Here is a 9751-nt window from a genome sequence, read left to right as displayed (position 1 = left end):
AAAAAAAAAAAAAAAAAAAGAGTTATGCAGTCACTAAGAGACCATGGATGCAAACCCAGACTACTATATACCCAGCAAAACTTTCAATTACCAGAGATGGAGAAAATAAGATATTCCATGACAGAACCAGATTTAAATAATACTTAGCCACAAATCCAGCCCTACAGAAAGTACTAGAAATAAACCTCCAACCCAAGGAAGTCAGCTACACCCACAAAAACACAGACAATAGGTGATCTCACAGCAGCAAACACCAAAGAAGGGAAAAATACACACAATAACATCACCAACAACAAAAACTAAAACGACAGGAACTAGCAATCACTGGTCACTAATATCTGTTAATATAATGGACTCAACTCACCCATAAAAACACACAGGCTGTTGGGTGGTGGTGGCACACACCTTTAATTCCAGCACTCAGGAGGCAGAAGCAGGCAGATCTTGTGAGTTTAAGGCCAGCCTGATCTACAAGAGCTAGTTCCAGGACAGGCTCCAAAGCTACAGAGAAACCCGGTCTCGAACCCCCTCCCCCAAGAAAAGACATAGGCTAACAGACTGGATATAAAAACAGAATCCATCCTTCTGCTGCATACAAGAAACACACCTCAACCTCAAAGACAAACATCACCTCAGAGTAAAGGGTTGGGAAAAAATTTTTCCAATCAAATGCACCTAAGGAACAAGCTGGGGTAGCTATCCTAATATTTAACAAAATAGACATCAAACTAAGATCAATAAAAAGAGACAAAGAAGGATATTCCATATCCATTACAGGAACAATCCATGAAGTGGAAATATCAATACTGAATGTCTATGACCCAATACAAGGGCACCCTCATATGTAAAAGGGGCACTACTAAAGCACACATTGAGCCCCACACACTAATAGTGGGAGACTTCAACACCCCACTCTCACCATTGGACAGGTCTGACAGATAGAACCTTAACAGAGAAATAAGAGAACTAACAGATGTTATGACTCAAATGAACTTAACAGACATCTATAGAACATTTCATCCAAACATAAAGAGCATACCTTCTTTTCAGCACCCTATGGAACCTTCTTAAAAACTGACCACATACTCGGTAACAAAAATCTTATAATGTTTCCATGTTGGTATCTGGCCTCACCAAAAAAGGAGAAGCAAGTGTTGAATGAACTATTATTTCCTCTTATTTAAGTCATCCACCCTACTCTTGCTGCTAAAAGCTAATGAGAAGATCAGTAAATCTGAACTCTTTCAGTCTTGAGTCTCTACAGTCTGTCTGCTCTCAGGCTGATGAAGCAGTGGTTGTACTGCAAGCCTACAGAGCTACAGAGGCTGCCCAGGAGACATCAACAGCACCACTGTTTATGGTAACAGGTATTCCAGCTGTTTAAAATTGATAAGAAATCAGTAAAAGACACTTGGGCTTCACTGAAGCTGGAGAGATTACTCAGGGGTTAGAGCACTGGCTGCGCTTCCAGAGGACCCAGGTTCAAATTCCAGCACCCACGTGGCAGCTCAGAACCATCTGTAACTGCATTTCCAGGGAAACTGAAGGCCTTTTCTGGGCCCCACAGGCACCAGGCATGAGTGTGGTACACAGACATACATGCAGGGAAAATAGCCACACTTACATCTACTTTTTTAAAATTAAAAAATATATACCCAGACACAGAAAAATTTAAATGCTATGAAAAAAACACTCAAAAATATAAAATAGGAGGAAACGTTGAGCCTTTTATGCCCAGGAAACACCAGTTTTACAAAACAATCTGAGTACTAGCTTATTTGATTTAAAACAAACCAACCCAAAACCAGACCAAAACAACAATAAAACCAGGAAAATTTAAAAGCAAATTAATGTTTATTAACTTTGAGTAAAATAATTTGCATGAAGCACAAAAAATTAAAACATTGTTTTTAATTTTGTAATTCTTTACTGTGGAATAACAGGTGTGTTTGAAGTAAACTGATAACTTATCAAGAAATTATAATTTGGGTTATAAAACTCTTGCTTTAAAAAAATTGGGAGGTTTTTTTGGTTGGTTTTTTTGAGACAGGGTTTCTTGTGTAGCCCTAGTTGTCCTGGAACTCAATATGTAGAGCAGGCTGGCCTCCAACTCAGAGATCTGCCTGCCTCTGCCTCGTGAGTGCTAAGATTTTTTTAAAATATTTATTTATTTATTATGCATACAATATTCTGTCTGTGTATATGTCTACAGGCCAGAAGAGGGCACCAGACCTCATTACAGATGGTTGTGAGCCACCATGTGGTTGCCGGGAAATGAACTCAGGACCTCTAGAAGAGCAGGCAATGCTCTCAACCACTGAGCCATCTCTCCAGCCCGTGAGTGCTAAGATTAAAGGTGTGCGCCACCATTAATTTTACAATAAGTGTGTGTGTGTGTGTGTGTGTATAACTACAACTCGTGGGAGTTGGTTCTCTCTTTCCACTATGTGGGTCCCAAGAATCAGACTCAGGTTGTAGGGCTTGGTAGCTGTATTAATAGGATTCTGTAGGACAGAATTAATAGGATGAACCTAAATAAAATGAATCTATGTTAAAGGGCATTTATTTGAGTGGCTTTTGTGCCGTGGTCCTACTAATCCCACAATGGTTGTCTCCTGACAGAAAGCCAAGTTTCTGGTGGTTGTTTAGTCTGTGAGGCTGGAAGTCTCTGGAGGGCTTCAGTCTAAATAGGTTTTATACCACTGAATTAACTTCTTGACTGCAGGGTAGATCTTACCAGCAAAAGAAAGGGCAAACAAGCTAAAAGCAAAGTGTTCTTTTACGTGGGCTGTCACCGGGTTTGGCTTAGATTTAAGTGTGTCATCCCACTTCAAATAATCCAGTCTCTAGATTTCTGATCCCCTGAAGCCGGAGTTAGAAGCAGTTGTAAGCTGGCAGACTTGGGTAATGAGAACCTAACTCTTGTCCTCCGAAACAGCAGCAGCCACTTGGCCATCTCTCAGGACACTGGGCTGTTCTGAGCAGCATGGACCGCAGGTGCATGCTAGTGTCCAGTTTATACTCTCTCTTTAGCCAGAAGCCTGGCTGGCCTTAGATCCTCCAGAGCCTGTTCACCTTGCTGGTGATAGAATCAAGCTTGAGAACATACAAGGTCAAAGACCAGCTCACCCTGCCATTCAGCTTCTCCCATCAGCAGGCGGCTGTGGAAGTCACCCTGCTCTTATCCAGAACAGGAAATGTTCTCTTTCCATCACTTCAGAAAGTTCAGTGCTAACCTACTGTGCTGAGTCTCTTCACACGTTCCTGGGAGAAAAGAAGCTGGGGTTTTTTTTATTATTATTATTATCGTGAATCCATTTAGTGCCTAGCCCTGAACAAAACACTTCATATGTGAACTTATTAAATCTTCGTTCGTTTTGGATAAGCAAATAGGCTGTGAGCACAGAAGGTTTTTTTTTTTTTCTCCAGCTTACACACAGTAACTGTAAATGAGGAAACTCAGGTCTAAAATCTGTCTTCTTCCGAAGACAGCATCCTTTGATGTTTGTTCTAACAGAAGCTGGTTGGCATCCTTAATCCTGGGGTTATATCCTTCACCTCCCATCCCAGCTCCAAACACATCTTTTATCTTCCAAGATAAGGGTTGGTTTGTCTTCAGACACGTCTTTCTCTTCTGAAGCAATCCTGAACTTAGTTCTCTGCCCACTAACAATAGTTCACTGCCCATTCATGCCACCGCACCTTCTCGAAACACGCCGCCTTTGATGCGGTCTGACGCTACCATCTCTTAAGTACGCAGTCGATTTGCAGATCAGAAAGCACTTTCAGACATGCTACTCTATCTGTCCTCCTCCACAAGCCAATGAGGAGGGCATTTTGCAAGGGGGAGGGGAGGATCATCCCATTTCACGAGAAAGACACCTCTCCAAGGTCACGGAATGAAAAATGGGAAATTCAGGACCAAAGGCCCAGATTGGACCCTTGGTCCTTGGCTCATCCCGCCACGCCTCACAGGTACTCACGGTCCAGTCACCGCCTCCGCGGCAGCGATGTCAGCGCTGCAGTCCGCCCGCCCACAGCTCACCACCCTCCCACCGGTACCAGAGCTCACTCCGTCCTGTCGACCCCTCTCCCCGCGACCTCCCCGCCTCGCTGCCACCTCTACTAAGGAGCCCCCTCTGGTCACAAGTGGCCTTCTCAGATCACCACCTTCTCCTGTCAGTCCGCTGGGTTACCTTCTCCAAGGATGCAGGTCTCTGCACAGCCAGGGAACGGGCCAGCGAAAGCACTGTGTTGAAATAAAAGCCTCGGGAGGTGCTGGAGCCAGAGCTGGACCCCGAGCCGCCTCCGCCGCCTCCCTGGGCCCCAGCAGCCGCCATCACAGCGCGCGCCCCGGCGCGGGCGGTTAGGTTCGCAACTCTGGGCCTGCGGCCACCGGGCCTCACAGCGCAGGCGCAGAGGCACGCCGGCTTCCCGGCCACGTGACCGCCGTGTCGCCCGCACTGGGTGGCGCCAGGCGTGAGGCGGCCCCGGCGCACAAGATCTGATCCCTTCGGCCGCTCGGTGCGGTGGTTGGCTCCTGAGGCGGGGCTGCCGGCCAGTCCTGGCGGAAGTGGCGCGCGCGGCTGCCACAGAGAGTCCGCCCGCCGGCGCTGGGCTGTCGACCTCACGCCCGGTCGTCTCTCCTGTTTCCTAGGTCCAGGCCGTCGCGGACACCATGTCCGACTACCCCAAAAGCTATAATCCTTTCGACGACGACGTGGAAGATGAGGACACCCGGCCGTCGCCGTGGAAGGACGCCCGCGACCCGCCCGACGGGCCCGAAGCGCCCATGGACCGTCAGCAGTACCTGCGACAGGAGGTGCTGCGCAGGGCAGAGGCTACGGCCGCCAGCACCAGCAGGTCCTTGTCCCTCATGTATGAATCGGAGAAGGTCGGAGTCGCCTCTTCCGAGGTGAGCCTGGGACAGAACTGAGCTGAACTGGCCAGTCCCTTGCATTATAAAACGCGATAAAGGAATGTTTTGTTGACGATCTTTTGGGATTTTTCTAAGAGGGTGTTTACCTCGGGCAGCTCCCTTACCTATTATTCTGCATGGTTGATTCCACCTCCCTCCCCCTCTCCTGTCCACCTGTCTAGTTAAAAGGTAAACTCCAAATTATGTTCTGCCTGAGGGTCAGAACTGAGAGTAAAAATGCCAACGTGCAGACCTGTATTAGGGAAATAGTGTCTGTTTTGTTTGTGTACAACTTCTTGGCAGAAGCCTTAGACTGTAGCTCTCTAGTGACCCAGTTAAGATGTGGACTGTGTGTGCCCCAGGTGCTAGGTGATGCCTGAAGCGCTAGAGCAAAGGAAGCCTTGCGTTCTTCTCACATCCTTGACCACTTTTCACCTCACTCATGGGAATATTTAAGTCCCTTTTGCCCAGACTCCTGCTCAGGAAAGCAGATCTTGAATTGTGTCTAGACCCTTACCTTTATAGATAATGTGTTGATGTGACAGTCTGTTGTTCCAGTCAGCTCTTCCCATCCGTTTAGAAAATTTCAGAAATTAGGAATTTTGCCTTGTCTTTCCTTATGCGTCTGTGTGTATGAACATGTCTGTGGGTGTCTCCTGAAGCCAGAAGAGGGCACCTGGAGATCCCTTGGAGTTTGGAGTTACAGTTGTGAGCTGCCAAATATGGGTGCTGGGAACTGAGCTGGTCCTCCAAAATCTAGTACTTTTTTGGAAGGAAGGGGAGTTTTGCTTTGGTGAACAGTCTGTCTATGAAGCCCCAGGCTAGTCTGGAACACAGAATCCTCTGGGGTTACAGGCATGCACTGTTGTGGAATAAGGATTATTTTAAGATACCAGGTTGTCTCCTAAGTCTGCTAATAGAACAGTTGTTTGGGCAGAAAAGAATAAGAAATTACTGATATATCAGCTAAGAATAAACTTAAGTATTTTGCAGTTTTGAAAGGTAATAGTTGAAACCAAGTATTGCCTTCCTTCTCCCTGGCCACAGGGACTTGAGCAGATCTGAGGTGTCTTGATTACTTTCACTTACAGTCATCTCTGTCATTGCATTGCTGCTGTTTTACCTTCTCCTACCTGTCCCTGTTAGGGTATCCCTGGTTGCCAATGTATCATCTGCCTCTAGGAAGTTGTGCGTATGGTTCTTACATCTGTGTACCGAATGCTTAATGTTCCAGTCCAGATAGCCGGGTGCCTCGGTGAACAAATCACTTTGTTTTGAGGTTAGGTCTCGTAGTGTAGCCCAGGCTGACCTTGAACTCAAGGACCTCCTGTCTCAGCCTCCAGAGTGCTGAGATCATAGACTTGCACCAGATGCCAGATGCCCACAGTGAACACATAGATTCTCTGGAAGAGCAGGACACACCGTGACCTGCTGAGCCATCTCCAGCACCAAAAGAGAACCTTTCTCAATAGTATGCATCATTCTGTCGTCCTGGCTATACTAGGACCTGTGTAGACTGACTCAGTCAGAGATGTATCTGACTGTTCCTGGGGGCGCTGAGGTTCAAGGTGTGCCAGCACACCTAGCATTTTTATTCTTTTTAACTTAAAAGTGAGATATTCTTTACATATTGCCCTGTATATTATTTAGTAGTACTGAAGGCTATTTCATAGTTAAATACAATGAGGATTTGGAGGGGGGGAGGCAGGCTAATGACCATATTGTATTCCACTAAATAGATGCCTTTTGTATACAACCATTCTCCTAATAGAGAACAGTATAGTACCTGCTTCCTACATGGACATCGTGTTTGTATACCTTTCACTACCTTGGCCAAAGTCATTCACCCTCCCAGGACACTCTGCCTCTCCTGTCGCAGTATGGCATACTACAATGATCTTTTTTTCTGAGCCTGGTGTCTCAGTTCAGCAGAGCTCCGCAACAAACCTACTGTTGAAATGGGGGCTGTGTCGACCCCGGTGGGCGAGGGCAATTGACACATGATGTGCTCAGCCACCTTGGTTAGCACATGTTCCTCAGGAGCCCAATCATTGAATCTTTCCAGTCCTTGTCACTGAAGCCACACTGGGCATTCGACTCAGAGAGGTGGGAGAGACAGACAGACAGCATCCCTCTTTTTTTTTTTTTTGGTTTTTCGAGACAGGGTTTCTCTGTAGTTTTTGGTTCCTGTCCTGGAACTAGCTCTTGTAGACCAAGCTGGCCTCGAACTCACAGAGATCTGCCTGCCTCTGCCTCCCGAGTGCTGGGATTAAAGGCGTGCGCCACCACCGCCCGGCGACAGCATCCCTCTTAAGCCGGAGCAGTAGCAAGAAAAAAACCATGAGATTTTCCCCAGTTAGAGTCAATCCATTACCAAAGGTGTACTCTTGTTTTCTAGAAAACTAGTGGGGAGCTGTCATTCCCAGTGAGGGCGTCCCGGCTCCTCCAGAGTCTTTCATGGGCACGCTGATGAAGCCTGTTTCTCAGCAAAGACTGATAAGGACAGAAAGACAGCTGCTAGATCAATTCCTCTCCAGTCCTCAGGGATTTTTTTTTTTAAATGTACCCTAATAACCAATATGTGTTTCTGAATCTACTCCATGTCGAGGAAATCTCCAGCACATACAGAACCCAGCAAGTCCCATGTTTGCTCAGCCGTACCCACTAGAACCTGTTAGTGTGGGTGTTTATTACCTTAGGAGATGAGAGAAATAATAAAGAAAAGTTTCTTTCTTATTTTCCTTTCTGAAATAGAGTTTTATATTGCCCAGGCTAGCCTCAAACTTGCCGATCCTCTTGAGTTCACTTCCAGAGTGCTGGGAGTGCATGCCTGTGCCATCGCACCCAGTTTTTCCCCAGTCTCGGGGGATAAATTCCAGGTTTCTGGATTCACTGCCTTGACCCCAGATTGACATTCGTATACTTATCAGTTAATAGCTAAATTTAATTTCAAACTCATTATCAGGCCCACCTGATAATGCTTTAAATGTAGATTGTGGCGTGAACAAGTTGTTACTGCTGCCCTTGGGAGGCCTCAACATCATTTGCTGTGTGTTTCCTACTGGGTTTTGATGGGTCCCACCCACACCCTTCTGTGCTCACCACACAGTTCCACTTCCCCTCAGTTACTCCAGCTGCCTAGACTAGCGGCCCTCTTCAACTCAGCATTTACCCCACCCAACCCTTGAGACTCTCTGATACACTCCTTAAACCAGGCCAGGAATCTTTACTGGGGTTTGGTTCACTGTGATAAAGAAACAACCGTGTGTAATGACCTTTGTATTGTTTTTCCCATGAAACAGCTCAGTGAAGCAAGGATGTGCCTGCTCCTCAGTTCTCAGCACCACAGGGTGGCTAGAGAGTCGGGCTGAACTTGCCCTTACCCTGCGTGGGTTATGTGAGCCTTCAGGGTGGAGTTCCGATTGTTAAGTCCCCACCTGATCAGTAGCACTGGAAGCGCCCTTGGCAGACATGAGTTCTCTTGAGAAAGTCCCCCAGACTGTACCATGCTCAGCCAGCAAAAGCCTCTGATCCCCTGAGCCCTCACAGTACCCTGGAACACAGCCCGAGTGTGTCTCACATCAGGCGGTCTATGCTCTAGCACGGGCTTTCTCTCCCTGACCTCTGCTTCCTCTTGCTCTCAGGAGTCACTCACAGAAAAGAGGAAAGGAAGAACCTTGTCTGTACTTTCTTGGCATTGCAAGAATATCCCCTCTTTTTTTTTTTTCCTGTTTGAGTTTAGAAAACTCTTGAGGCTTAAAGAAGTTGGGGGATCAACTGTAATCATCTCATAGTCACATGGAAGGCATTTCCTTGTCCTTTGTTTTTAGACAGGGTCTCATGGAGCTCGACTGGCCTCCTCCTCTATGGTCCTGAGGATGGCTCTGAACTCCTGATTCTCTGCTGTCTCTTCCCAAGAGCTAGGATTACAGGCATGTCCTACCAGCCCAGTTTACAGAGTGCTGGGGATTGAGATCCCAACATCCTGTGTGCTGGGCAAGCACCCTTACCTGCTGAGCCACATTCCTTGTCCAGGAGTTCCCCCCCCACCCTGGGCCAGTACTGGCCTTATTCTCACAGAGGCAGATGGAAAAGTCAGCACAGTTCACTTCTGAACTATGGGAGCACACCTCCAAATCCACACCATTTGAGGTCTGTCTTCAGCATGGCTGGAGTATAGTCTTAGCCAGCCCATCCTCACAGGAAATGCGGAGGAAGTACTACCAGGCCCCCCCCACCACCTCATGCCCTGCCACACCCCTTCCTCCCTAGTTGGTCCTAGGTCAGAGCACATTAGATCCAGTCATTTCTTATTCCTTTTAGGGAGGAGTCTGACCAAAGAAACTCTTTGCTTTGCTGGTTTCATGCTCTCCAGTAAACAACAGGTTCTGGTACATAGACACTTCCAGAAATAACCCTCCCTCCTCTGGCCTTCTGCCTCTCAGAGGAAAAGCCGTCTTTACTTAATTCTCTATGTTCTCATTGTAATGCCTATGTCAGGTGTCTGCTTTCCTCTGCAGCTGAGAAGCTGTGTCGCTTGTGAAATGAGATCTCCCTGCAGTCCTGGGAAAAGTTGTCAGGCTCTTTTGCTTCCCCCGCAGCTTTCTTAGTGGAAAAGAGAAGTAGCTTTGAGAAAATCCTGTCATGATAGGAAGAACTGACTGCTAGAATCACCAAAGGCCTCTGGCCGACCAGAGCTTCGCCCATTTCAGCCCTCAGTGTCAACTGTTGTCCTGTCCAGTCATCCAGAACTGTGGCTGTAGCTCAGGGTTGAGCACTGTATGTTACAGTCATCCAGAGCTGTGGCTGTAGCTCAGGGTTGAGCACTGTATG

General features: G+C 47.1%; 2 protein-coding genes across 2 annotated transcripts in view; one reads left to right on the top strand and one right to left on the bottom strand.

Moving 5' to 3' along the window:
- Pi4ka (phosphatidylinositol 4-kinase alpha) overlaps positions 1 to 4437 on the bottom strand; it is a 136861-nt gene extending 132424 nt beyond the window's left edge. The window contains exon 1 of the mRNA XM_005369994.3: positions 4197 to 4437. Coding sequence (XP_005370051.1) covers positions 4197 to 4340 — 144 coding nt within the window. The 5' untranslated portion in view covers positions 4341 to 4437. The remainder of the gene's footprint in view (positions 1 to 4196) is intronic.
- Positions 4438 to 4603: 166 nt separating this feature from the next.
- Positions 4604 to 9751, top strand: part of Snap29 (synaptosome associated protein 29) — a 27816-nt gene continuing 22668 nt past the window's right edge. Inside the window, exon 1 of the mRNA XM_005369992.3 lies at positions 4604 to 4915. Coding sequence (XP_005370049.1) covers positions 4679 to 4915 — 237 coding nt within the window. The 5' untranslated portion in view covers positions 4604 to 4678. The remainder of the gene's footprint in view (positions 4916 to 9751) is intronic.

This window comes from Microtus ochrogaster, unplaced genomic scaffold, assembly GCF_000317375.1.
Source record: "Microtus ochrogaster isolate Prairie Vole_2 unplaced genomic scaffold, MicOch1.0 UNK68, whole genome shotgun sequence".
NCBI lineage: Eukaryota > Metazoa > Chordata > Mammalia > Rodentia > Cricetidae > Microtus > Microtus ochrogaster.
The sequence above is the reverse complement of the archived record's forward strand: the minus strand, read 5'-3'. Positions and strand labels throughout refer to the sequence as shown.